The 13,960-nt window shown below is 38.5% G+C and overlaps 1 protein-coding gene across 2 annotated transcripts in view; it reads right to left on the bottom strand.

The window, feature by feature from the left end:
* cntn4 (contactin 4) overlaps window positions 1-13,960 on the bottom strand; it is a 246,126-nt gene that overhangs the window by 125,433 nt on the left and 106,733 nt on the right. For both annotated transcript variants that reach the window (XM_008410160.2, XM_017304953.1), the window contains exon 5: window positions 9,846-9,941. In XM_008410160.2, coding sequence (XP_008408382.1) covers window positions 9,846-9,941 — 96 coding nt within the window. The remainder of the gene's footprint in view (window positions 1-9,845; window positions 9,942-13,960) is intronic.

The raw sequence follows: 13,960 nt of genomic DNA, 5'->3' as shown, positions 1-13,960 counted from the left end.
GCGTGTGTGTGTAGGGGTGTGCAGGTATGTATTGTTTTTTGTTGAGATATGGTTTTTGATTAAAATGTTCAAATTAATTTTTTAAATAATTTTGTTTACAGATCATAAACATATGATATATTCTTTGGTTAGGTCCGGCTGAGAAGCAATTCCTGGCTACTTCACTAGAACCTCATACCCCCAAAAAACTAGCAGGTGTTGCTGCAGCAAAAGCTGCATCTACAAAATATTTTTATTGAATAAAAAAGCACGCTACAACTTACATCTTTAAGAAAAAAAGAAACGTTAGAGTTGAACTTTTTCACAATCTTACATGGTGTATTCTCAAGCATCAATAAAACAAATTGATTGCTTGTGCTTGTACCATGCAAGAACGTGGAAAAAGTTAAAGAATGTATTTTATTCCTGAGATTTCTATCACCGCTGATCAATGAACCAGAGAAAAAACTGATTTGATGTAAAGATCTATCAGTCGGTGCAGTGAGCAGGGACTGAGCTCTCTTCTGTCAGGTACCTTAATGCTGCCTTTGAAGTGTTAAGGACTCAGCCTAAAATTGCACCGTTAAATGAGTCCTGTGTGGACAAGCCTGTCATGTTTTTCCACTATTGTTATTTTCCCCTTGCACAGCAGGTGACGGCGCATTTCCTCTGGGATCAAACTCCCACATGCGCTGAGGGATTTGTGTTTATGCTGCAGAGCCGCGCTGCCCGAGGACAGAGCAACGGGGCAGACGGAGGTGCTGATGGAGGCTTGCAGGATGTAAACAGGAACCCTACTGAAACACATGCACATGGAGCACAGGGAGCACAGGGAGCACAGGGAGCACAGGGAGCACAGGTCAACGTATGACCCTCATACACAGACATCTAACACACACAGCCCTAACATTCATCACATCGGCAGGGCATACGGTAAACTTTAAGGAGCTTAACAGGAGCTTTAGGAAGCATGCCACTCACACACCCTCTAGGGGGTGTGTGTGTGTGTGCGTGTGTGTGCGTGTGTGTGTGTGTGTGTACACTCACGCTCCTCCGTGACCTTTTCATACATGATTAGATCAATTCACCGTGTCACTCCAGGAATATCCCATTTCACACTGCCGTCATGTTGTCAGTGAAGTTCCTCGTCAGGCCGAGGTAACTTCAAACGCCATGATGGAGTTTGCAGAACAGTATCTGTTAGCGAGGCTGGTGTGACGGTAACATGTGGCAATATTTCAGAGAGTTGGAGTCCTCAGACAGATGAGAAAGGGGGGCTGGGACTGAATATGGGATTGTGCAAGGAGATTACTCATGCAGACGGTGAAATGTGTCATGTGCTAATCAGATTAAAAGCAAAGAAATCCCCGATGAAAAATAAAAAAATAAAAATGAATCAACGACACACACAGCGCCATTAAAAAAACAGCGGGATTAAACCTGGGCAACCATATGGGTCCTCAGAGAATTCAGACTGTCACCGTTATGCGAAGGAATCTCTAAGAGAAAACCTTTTCTATTTTCAGAAGGTCTACGTTTTAAAATCCTGCTCAGCACTAAAACCTCACACACATTTTCAAATTGGTGCATGTTTCAGTTTTAGATTTCAATCCAGAAGTTGCCAACAACATCTGCATTATGGGATTGAGTAACAAGGAGGATACAAACACCAATATTGAAAACATGTGACACATTTGCACACATTCATACACAACCAGCTAATGTGAAAAAGTGTGAAAAGGTGTGATTTGATTGTTACTGTCTGTCGTTTCATTAAAGATGGTGCAACGTCTCTTATGCCACTATCACATCTTTCAACCAGCTGCCTCTATTTCAGTGACATGTAGATTCATTATCAAAGGGTGTTTTCACACCTGACCGTCCAGTAGTCTTGGTTTGATCCATCCATCCATTTTCTAACACCATTGTCCCTCAGTGGGGTCAGGAGGGTTGCTGGTGCCCATCTCCAGCTAGCGTACTGGGCGAGAGGTGGGGTCACCCTGGACAGGTCGCCAGTCTGTCACAGGGCAACACAGAGACACACAGGACACACACACATGCACACACACACACACATGCACACACACACACACATGCACACACACACACACATGCACACACACCCACACCTAGGGGAAATTTGGAGAGGCCAATTAACCTGACAGTCATGTTTTTGGACTGTGGGAGGAAACCGGAGTACCCGGTGCACAGGGAGAACATACAAACTCCATGCAGAAAGACCGGGGCCGGGAATCGAACCCAGAACCTTCTTGCTGCAAGGCAACAGCTCTACCAACTGCGCCACTGTGCAGCCCGTCTTGGTTTGATTGGGAACAAAATTGCAACAATTGTTACATTTTCAGCTGCTGTGGTTTGCTTTCACACTGCTCTGTATCAAACCAACCAAAATATTTGAAAAACCTGTTCCCCTCCTCGCCTGTGGTGGCGCTGCACTAAGAACCATGGAAGGAAATGACACAAAAACCTCTGAAGAAGACATTGAGCGCAACTTCCTTTTTTATGAAATGGAGTGCAGTGGGATTTTAGCTGTTGCAGGATTTTGTCATGTATTTCAGTTCCACCCTTGTTGTTGCCCTTTGCAGGATTCTCCTGTCTGTCTCATTCCTGGGTTGGTGACTGTAATGTTTTTAGTCAATTCATGTTTTGCTGAAGAATAAATTGTCATTTTGGTTCTTCCCCACCTCCGCCTTCCCCGACCATGACAAAAACATTTAAAAATGAGAAGGTGCTTGCAAATGTAATGCAACTATTCCTAAAGCAGCAGAGCTTTGTTAAATTTGCTTCTTTCATCCCAGCTGACATGCACTATACCCAACAGGCAGCATCAAACATGCTAAACATCCTCCACAGGGGAAACAGTTTAACCAATATATTCACTGAACACAGTGATAGCAACCTAAACCATAGCATCATATTTCATGGATTTGCAGTTTCCCGGCACCAAGTTAGCTCATTTCCATCAATCTACATTCACTTTAAATCTTGCCCTTCCTACTAACATCTCGCCCACTCGCAAGTTTGTCCTTCTGACCGAACACGTCTTTCTGCATGGACAGGCTCATGGTGCATGCACCAGGCAGGACAGCTGTCTGCCATGCATAATGTGTCCTCAGGGAGCGGCCTCTGGCAGGTGGAAGCCAAGCACAGCCTTCAGTACGTACTGAGATTCCCACTACTATATAGGGAGGTCTGTAGCCATATGGCGGTGGATGGGGAAGTACAAAGGTTTTCCATGGGTGTTCCACCCACTTGGAAAATTTAATTAAAATGTAATGGTGTCTTCCTGTGGGACAGTTTTTACAAACTGTCAGGAAGTCGATGCCACACTGAGCTCGGTCTCCGTTTAGGTCTAAGGAGTTTTACAAAAGGAGCAATACTGTAAGGTAGAATATAACAGTTTTAGACACCAAAGTCTAACTTTTTTTCAGTTTTCTGATCTGTGAATTCTAATTTCGGTGCATGGCTGCTTTACTAAATGTCACAAGAGACAGAAGCTGTCTAATGATTTCTATATATGTATAAGATTAGAATTGATGTTACCTTTCTAAAGAACAATGTAAGACACTCGGTCACACAGAACTAAAAAACTTTTTTCTAGATGGCAAATCCTTCTTTTAAAAGATCAAATGCCTATAAAAGTATATTTAGTGGGCAAAAAACAATCTTCACATTTTGTTATAATATTTTCCCCTCTCGGCAGTCACTTATACATTCATCCACTTCCTGCATGCACAGTCTCTGTGTTTGGCCTTTAACTCATTGGTTATCTTGTTTCATTGAATTTATTTGCAGGCACTGACATGCCATTGCATATCTTCTGATGGACCAAACAGCCATGCAGTAAAAAAAAGAGCAGAATTGAAAATTGATGGCAGAGCTGCTTCCTGAATTTATGTCCCAAGCAGAGCATGAAGCAGCTTCCCCACTGAGGGAGCCCTGCTTCTTTCACTGCAGACCAACACACTGCTTCTAATCATATCATTCATCAAAATATGTCACCTATATATTGAAGGATCATTTATGTTGTGAATCATCTTTAGCATTTGCTTTGTGGGTTTTGAACACAACTGGTCACTTATGCAGTGTCTTACTATTTATGCCATTCCAGTTGCTATTTCATTATAATTTTTTGTTTTGTTTTTTGATTATTATCATGATCATTATTGATATCATTATCACAGTTATCATTATTGTTATCATTATTATGATTTTTATGCACTGTTATTAATATTATAACTATGATTATTATCAGTGATTATAACATCAGCTTCCATCCTTTGGGCTGTCTGTCTGCTCCAGGGTTGGCCACTGGGGTTCGAGCCCCCACCTCTCCTCTGTGCTCCATCATGCCTACTATTGCAAACTAATGATATTTTATTCATTTGGATATATTTTTTTATTTCTTTCTTTCTATAGTTTTTTTTTACTTCATGTCATTATGTAAGAAATCTTAAAACAAACAAATAAACAAACAATGTATTGCAGAGCTTAGAAAGTAGTAAAACTCTGTAATAACACTGATTAACAGATGACCATAATTGGTAATTGATTGATAAAACATACAGTTATCACTACATTGTGTACGGACTGGTTTTCAATGACAATTTAACAACTTCACTTTTTCTTACTTAACATTTTGAAGTTTACAGATGGAACCACGAACTGCTACTTACTCACTAGATATAATTGACCTTTTCCTCTCAGAGATAAACCATTTAAAGCATAATCATAGGTTCAGGTTTGCTACATATCTGCAAAGATACAGAGATAAACTTGAACATTTTTTAAAAATTTGGAGAATTCTTATGCATGTTTAAGGAAAACTAACATGGAATTTAGATATTGAAATAGTTTTGCTAAAATCTCTGCTAAACATACCTTTAAAATGCATAACATCTGGCTATCCAACTGTGCTTTGCGTTTTTAATCAGCCTTTTTTTTGTCACATGTTAAACCTGTCTGGACAAGCAGATCATTGGTGGAACATTTTTCAACAATCCAGGAAAATGAGAAGTGCCAAGTCCTAACTCTTCGTTTGAACAGTGATTTCAGTTTTACCCGTCTGGATAAGCTGATGCTCTTTGGATGCTAACAGTTTGGCCATCCTGTGTGGACTAAGCGACGAATCTCTCTCTTTTTAATGTTTTTTTTTCTCTTTTTTTGATTGGCCGATTGGATGCGTTAAAAAACAAAGATAAATTCTTGTATACTGACATTTTTAGTATACACTAAAAGACACATTTTTACTCAGGCAAACATTTAAGCAATAAGAATGAAAGTTATTGCTTACAACAAGTGAAAAAACCTGACATGAAGAGTGACAGAGGCACTTTTGCGGCTTTAGCCAGAAGACCTGTTACATCCAAGATGTGTACACTGACTCTCTAAAACAAACTTGTAATTGACAACCTGCATCAGCTCTGTTTATTAGTGTGAAGACAACTGTCTTAAGATGGCTTTTCACAAGCCTGAGGGCGCCTGACGTGTTGTCATTATTTCCCTGTTGGCCCTAAAAGGCAAAGACTAATTGGATTACTTCAGCACAAATTGGCAGATCTGAAGGCAGTCAGTGCAGCAACCTTTACTGTACAGACATCAAACAAAGACAAAGAGCGTTAAAAGAAAAAAGATCCAGGTTACCCTCAGGCTTTTAAAGCTTTCACCAGGTAAACCCTGAAAGGATTAGATTTAGGTAATTAAGACTCAATCAATTCCAGGTACGCAGCATTTTCACAGCAGGAGAGCGGTCCATGAAACACTTCTGTCTGTTGGGAGGCCATCAGCTTGGAGAATGTAATCAAAATACCTCTAGCAGGAAGTAGTTCTAGAGACCAAGCCAGGAAGGGACATATGCTGTTGTTGTAGATAATATTTGTTGTATTAGTTTTTAGGCTTTATTGACACAGCAGGCAGTGCAACTCAAATCCAAAGTTTTTGCTGAAATGCGACACATATCTGACATTTTTACGGGACTTTAAATCTTTTTATCTGCAAAAAAGTCTTATCTGTGCCACTTCCACATGTGGTACGAAGTCGGACACATATCCAGTAGTTTTTAAAGAGTCTGCAGTTTGAACAGTCATGTTGGATTTTATTGAACTTTTATGTCATTGATGTAACTCTGCACCAGAAGCAGGCAGAAGCCACTCTTGGCTCAGACTATGCATCCAAACAGATTTCTCTATAGAAGTTGCAGTCAATGCTCCACAAAAATTACCTTTTGTATTAGCTTCCTTTGTCTATGATTTTGTGAACATGATGTCTGCGGATCATTATGTTCAACTACATGGAAAGGATGTATTCAGTCACATGACTTGGCGTAGCGATGCCACTTTTGCTGTGGAAATCATGTTTGGAACTCCTTCAGAAATCAGCTCCAGAATTTTATATTTCCCTGCTTTTGTATATCAACCGTAAAATTAGCGTTGAAAAGAAAGAAGAATAGAACTTACCTTGAGATTTGGAAACAAAAACTCATAAACTGAAAAACGTACAAAAAAATTAACCAAAAATACTTTTCTGCCTTTATGTGTGCTAAACCAGCCATTGTAAACCATAGGACCGAGATCCACATTTTGGCTGCCACGGCGGCCCCTAGAGGTCTGCAAGATGTTTTTACCTATGGGCCGTGGTATGATAAAGTTTACAGAAACCAGAGATATTGCCGTCATGATTCAGGCACTCAGTTACAATACAGGTTCCCACAACTTGGTGGCAGTAATGTGCCAGTCAGTTGTTTAACAAGCTCTAAAAAGAAGAAGAACAAGCTCGGCTGTAGGCTACATCAGACGGATGTACGGAAACCTTTCAATGTCTAGTGCTGAGGGCTGAGAAACTCTTCTTTCCATTCACATCCACAGACCCGAGTGAATCAGGATTCTCCATTACGGGTACAACAAACACCAAATCCCAAAACGCTCAGAGCTGCTGGAGGCTCTCTGACAGTGAGCCTTTTCTCCACTGCATTCAGACTGGATCTGATTGTATCTGAGAGGCCCAAGCTTCTCATTAGGAGGAGAATAAAAAAATATAGTAGTAGCTCGTCAAAAGATAAACTGTTGTGACTGTTATTTATCTGTCACATATATGGAGGGTATCTTCTGGTTCTTGCTGTTGAAGTTGTTTTCAAATTAATTAGCAAATTATAAGGCTATATTTTCATTTGCACTTTAATTTTAATAATTTTTTTTCAATACATTTAATTGAAAAAATATTTATTTTGACCCTTTCATGCAATCGGTCACTACAGTGGACAGCTATTTAAAAGCCATTTTCTTGTGCTCCTTGTGGATTTTTATGCTATAAATGCACACAGACCACTGAAGTGGACACTAATGCATCATAAAATATACTATCATCTACTGGCCATAAGATGCAAATGCAAGAAATTATTTTTTGTTAAATCCAATATGGCCGACATACAAAAAAGCATGCCAACCGACCCTGTGCCTCCTTCTACTGTAGACGACTCTTGCAGGTAAAAAAAATATTGTGACATCAACATCAAGAAACCCCTAAAGAATAATACTACTGATGTATTTTTCAAATAACAACTTTGTATTTGGAGAAAATTACAATTGATCACCTAAAAAAAAAAAAATAAATTACACATAAAAAAAGTTGAAAATAAAAGTCCTGACAAAAAGGATCATAATTCATCCATGAAAGGGTTAATGTATTTATTTTTGAGCACATAATTTCATGTTGCCAATTTTTACATTTCCCTAGGCTTTTGAGTCTTCAGTTATCTTGATGGCACGACAAATATTAGATACAGAAAAAGGAGTATATTTCCACCAAAAACCTTAGAAAATTGTATGAACTCGAAGTCAAAAATGTTCTTGAAAAAACACAGAAATTCTGAGATTCATTTCAGAATTTTTCTAGAAAAATAATGGCAGAAATATTAACTTCCTTTTTCTCTATTTACATTGGCTCTAATGCACCGTGGTATAATTGTTAAAGGCCCAAAAAAGTCTTAAATTATACTCTTGTTGCAGTTCGATCTGTTCCATGAATTACTGGTCTGTTCAGAAAGTTATTTTATGTGCAAGTTTGCATCCAAATAATAAATAAATCTCCTTGTGATTATCACATTATGATGTAATTCTATTTTTTGTTTTTGATGGTAAACAACACATGGATTTGATTTTTATATAGAACAAAAATCAGGTCAGTTTGGTAAACCAATAGATGATTAATATGTAAATGGGTCCCAGGGAAAAAAAGGTTAAGAACGTCTGTGCTGTGTTAAGAATCTGCACCCATAGTTGACTCTTTTTCTTAGAATTACATCAAAAAAACAAAAAACAACAAAAAAAAAAACAGATATAATGTCTAAATGCTAATAAAGACGAAAATACCCTGAACACACAGGTTCTTGATGCTGATCCAGTGGTCAGCATTCTTACTTAAATCCAGATTAGTAGTAAATGTTTGCACAGATTTTAACACTACTATGATTTATTCTGTATGAAACATCTTGGGAAAGAACTTAAAACCAATATGTTACATTAAATGGATATTAGGTTCTTATTTGAAGCAACCCTGATCAAATGTAAAAGATTTATATCTCCCATCTTATTTTATAATTCTTCCTGTAAGTTCACCCTGCTTACATCAAACATTTAGGTTTATACTAAGGAATAAATGATACAACACACACTAAATGTCTTTGAATATTTCATAGACTTTAAATGTGAAACAAAGCCTGCTTTGCTCCCTAGTTATTTTATGTTGCGCTAACCCAAACTGGTATTGATCTTCTCATTTATCTCTCGGAGAGAAAGCAAATACCTTGCATCGTATTATTTGATTCAGGCAATGTCTGCCTTTATCTTGGGACTAAACAATGATGAATACATACTGCAGGGAAGAAAAACGTTTTCATTCCACTGCCAGAAAATGAGCTAAACCGTTCTAATCAAGGCAAATTACGCGTTAGACTCCAGACGGCGACACTCGACAGGCCTGATCAAAACAACATAATGGGGGGAAAATGTGTTTTTAGTGAGCAACAGAAGATCTGAAAAGAAACTCAGAGGTCATTTCTGTTCTGTGTTGTAATTTTCTTAATGTTTAAAGGAGGTCTGGAAAGTCAACACTCATTTCTGAACTTTTGCCACTTTTAATGTGACATTAATTCTTAACACTAACAGAAATAAAACATCTGATAGAAAAACAGTATAAACTGCAATAACACAGTTGTATAATTGTGCAACTGAATTATACTGCAGCATTTGCTTGTAGGAGTTGGCAGGAGTGTATCAGCCCTCCACAGGTCGGCTTTGTCAATATGTGGTCCTTCTATTCAGAAAACGTTCCGTTAGATTGTGACGAAAAATTTGCTTCCTTTTACAGTTTTTCATGTTAAAATGTTAGCATTTTATAGACACTTATAAACTCAAATTCTACTGTAGAGTTTAACATAATAATTCAAAATTTCTCCTTTTTACTTGATATCAGAACAATGCCAAGATATACAACATGGTGCATCTCTGCTGTTTATATAGTGTTTTGTAATTTGTTTTCACTTGAATTGCTAAGGGGAAACCATGTATTTTAACACAGTATGAATACTTTTCAGGGCCAATAACTGTAAAAATATCACACAAATAGTTCAGAAAAAAGCTCTTTTTTATGATGTACACCGTTTTGCCCACAACCTTCAAAACCAAACTTATGTTTGTCGATACAGGAAAAAGATATACAGCACATATATAAATATAAATGCTTCTTGACCTTTTGATTTCCTATGTCTCAATAGAAACAAGTTGGTTCAGGTGAGTTTTTTCTCAGAGGGAATGAGTTGTTTCTGTTTAACTGATGAAAACAGAGAATTTTACCTCCAGAATGAGGGGGAGGTCCACACAGCAGAACCACTCCTTGACCTTCCCGTACTGAGACAGAACTTCTTCTGTGAGTCTTGAAGTTCTCCAAGTCTGAAAAATAACAATAATAAAAATTAACAGCAGTTAAGAAAAACAGCCCATCAAGAAAGAGCTCAATAACTTTGAAACATCATTTTGACCTTTATTGGAAGTCTCAATACACAACATCTTGCAAGTGTATTCATACCAGTATTGTCACACCACTCCAACACACTGATATGCTTTGATCTCAGAGCCAACACACGCTCTAACAATTTTTTGTTCTAGTTCTCCAGCTGGAAGAGAGAAACTGATTTTCTAACAGCTGCAGCTTCACACAGCAAAAAATGACGATATTGAGAAGTTTTTTTTGTTTTCTGCTGGTGATTGAGGTGTTTATAAGTGAGCCTTCAGTGAGGCAAATGAAAAATTCTGGGGGTTGCAGAGAGCCGCTGGTGTTGCCGTAGGTCATATTGTCCTCTTATCCAATATTCCAGACTCACTGCAGGGATTCCAAAAGGATCAGAAGTGAGACAAATTGGGAGCCAACAGAGACATCTGCAGAGACACGGGAATAACTGAAGGTCTTATGGAAAACGGATCAGGTGGTGGTGTCACGGCTGGGCAGCTCAAATCCTACTTAGAAAATCTGTTTAAACATATCTAAAACATTGTCTGTGAATTTTTATTTTTAATTAAGGCAAAATTATTTTGGACACCACTGTTTATGGAATGAAAATCTTCCAATGAAAAATCTCAGGTAGACACAAATGATTCTTTATTTTTTCTAAAGACGGTAATATATTGTTGAGCAGGTAAATTACTTGTATTTTGGAGAGAAGTTGATTTTTATTTATCTATGCATGTTTCCATATATGTCTGGGAACACCAGAGCACAAACTGCTCTAACGCCTCCTCCCTGGGATCCACTGAAAAACACCTGAAGACGGCAGAGTTGGTCACTAATGATTCCTGACATTATGGTGCCCCAACTTGTTAGTTTTCACAAAAAGACCATATTTTATTTATAATGTTGTTAACAAACTTTGTTTTGTTAATAGATTGATTTATTATAATTATTGATATTTTTTGATAGCTAATTAAATCACTCTTGCCCAACCACAGTCACTGACTAGAAGCATTTTCTACCGTTCTCCCCCTGAACTACATAAATTTAAGTGAAACTGAAGGCGTCTCAATGTGCGTTAAATATTAATCCTGTTGTGACTGCTCTTCTTATTAAATTTATTTTTTCCCATCTTTCTGATTTTTTCTCAGGCATACGGGTTTGAGGCTCACTATGTTCATCAGTCAGGGAGGAGCAATTAGTTAATCCTTCAACCGTCCAATCCAATCACAGAGGAAGAGTTTGTGATGCGATGATGTCATTTTAAAAACAGCTTGGGCGGAACCTGCACTTTTGCCGCATTTTGTGTTTCCACTTCATTTAAAGCAGAGTTCTGCACCATTTGCAGGATTTTATTTCCCTCAGATGGCCAGTGTTTTAACAATATAAGCACAAACTGAAAAGGCTCATTAAAACGAATGGACAGACTGGCACTTATTGTTTGCCTACAGGCACTTTAGATGCTCCCCGATGCCAGAACATCCTCTCTATAGTTCTTACCCGATGTGAGCAGTATGTAATGCCTCGCCTCTGTAATTATTCAGATGGAAATATGGACAGCACGTAACAGAGAAAACACAATTTGAACCTGTCAGGTAGCTCAGAGTGAAGAGAAACATTTGAGCAAGGAGGGAGGGTGTAAAATGTGGAGCGGACCGACGCTGCGGCCCGTTCCCTGCCTCAGCGACTGTATGAATAATAAATCTGAGCCCAACGTGAGCAAAACACATGGAGGAAAAAAACACATGGAAATCAATAGTGACACACACCCACTAATATGAGCCAAACAGCAATCTGCCGCCTCTCTGCTAAGCAGAGATGGCTGCTGAGGCAAGTCACACATGAGAGATTTTAATAGCTCCGCTGGTAATCAGGTTACCTTTCATTCATCACGCCCACCAGCTCTGAACATTACAGAGCTGTTCCCGCCATGGTCCTGATACCCAAAGTGCTGTTAAACTGAACTAATTTTCTTTTGACAATTGATGGCAGCAGCAGGTCAGAAACACTTTGGGTGGACGCGCGTTGAGCTCAGCAAATGTAACCACCAGAGTTACATGAAGGCCCAAACAGGCCTCCTTCAATCGGGACCGTTTTTAACAATGTAAAGATATTTTACAGTGCTGCACAAAAACCTGAGCTTTGTAATATTTTATCCTACTTTGTTAAAATAAACATTAATGCAAAAAAATCTATATTTTCTTTTTTTTTTTTTTTTACAAAAAAGAATCTAAATACTTAACCTCCGTTAACATCATACACTTAAATAAAATCCTGTTTACTATCGCTATATTCACACAGCAGGTCTTGATCCTCAATTCCATTTTTTTCCCCCGTGGTTGTTAATACTACTAGTACTAATTAAACCTGACTGCAGCGCGGTGTCTGTGTGAACGGTTTATGACACCAAAGCGGCCCGCATGCACAGGAGAACGCCACTGTTTATGGATCCATTTTAAAGTTCATTCAGCAGTGAGAGGCAACAGAACCATCACAAGATCATAACAAGACAAAGTAAGCTAAGAAAGAGAAAGCACAACTAACACTGGTATTTTGTGGAGCGCTGACCGCAACTTCTGTAGAGATGTCTGTTTGGATGTGAAGTCATAGCTCAGTGTGGTGGGATTGTGGCGTGATGTGCTTCAGTGACACAGATTTCTTTAATAATTTCATAATCATAATTTTCAGCCATTGTTTAAATCCTGATTTTCACGCATCTGGCTTCTTTTAATGCAGAATTACGATGAATGTTTCAATGAGCTAAAAGTCAGAAAAGTCAGAAAAAATGACTGCAGACGCCTTGAAAACAATCAGAAACAGTCAGAAACATATCTGGTTTAGTTTCACATATGGAAGTGGCAAAAATCTGATTTTTGGGGGGTGAAAAGATCAGAATTGGGCCTTTCAGTCTGCGATGAAAAAGTTAATGTGTGTTGCATTTGTTGGCTGTGTGAACATGGTCTGTTTGTCTTCAGAAGTCAACTAGTCAGATGATTTTTGTATTTTGTGGTGTACAAAAAGCAACTTTCTGAAATATTTGTCAAGTTCCAAACATTCAGCTTTGGTCTGGATCTTGGAAGGACCGGTCTTAATATTCCCATTTTCAATGTCATGATTTTAATAAGTATAAGTGGAATAATGATCATAATTAACAGAAATAAAGTCTTTTGTCCATGTGAGGGTAATTAATCTATAAAATGTGTTGTAATAAGTGATAACGTTCCTGAAAACAAAAGTACATTACTATTCTTATTTATTCTTATTATTTTTCAATGTACATTTATAAGCTACTAAAATAATAATTAAAAAAACAAAATAGAAGTTATTTGTAAATATAAAAACATGCAACGGGTGTGAATGTTTGGAAAGTACAGAGGGAATGTTTCAGCGATACTTGCTTTTTATTTTTAGCTCTTGTCTGTTAGCCTAATGCATTTTACTGCAGCACATCAACCAGGATGCAAATGTTATGTTTAACTAAGAAGCCTGAAGACAGCTTGTTAATTAATCTGCAAAGACAGGTGACACAGTGCCTCAAATTTATCCATACATATTCTACCAAATTGAGTTTATTAACCTCAATTAACCTGGATCTGCAATATGCTATGTATTGTCGAGTTCTCTGTATTGTGAGAGGCCATGGAGAAAGACTTCCGTACGGCTTTGAGGCGATTCTGGTCCAACATCCAGCGTCTCAGGAGGGGGAAGCAGTGCAGCATCAACACTGTTTATAGTGGRGATGGTTTGCTGCTGACCTCAACTCGGGACGTTGTGGGCCGGTGGGCAGAATACTTCGAAGACATCCTCAATCCCACCAACATGCCTTCTGTTGAGGAAGCTGAGCCTGGGGACTCTGGGTTGGGCTCTCCAATCTCTGGGGATGAGGTCGCCGAGGTGGTCAAAAAGCTCCTCGGTGGCAGGGTGGATGAGATCCGCCCAGAGTTCCTTAAGGCTCTGGATGTTG

Source organism: Poecilia reticulata, linkage group LG5 (genome assembly GCF_000633615.1).
Source record: "Poecilia reticulata strain Guanapo linkage group LG5, Guppy_female_1.0+MT, whole genome shotgun sequence".
In the NCBI taxonomy this organism is placed as follows: Eukaryota; Metazoa; Chordata; class Actinopteri; order Cyprinodontiformes; family Poeciliidae; genus Poecilia; species Poecilia reticulata.
Note: the sequence above shows the minus strand (reverse complement) of the source record. Positions and strands in the feature narration are given on the sequence as shown.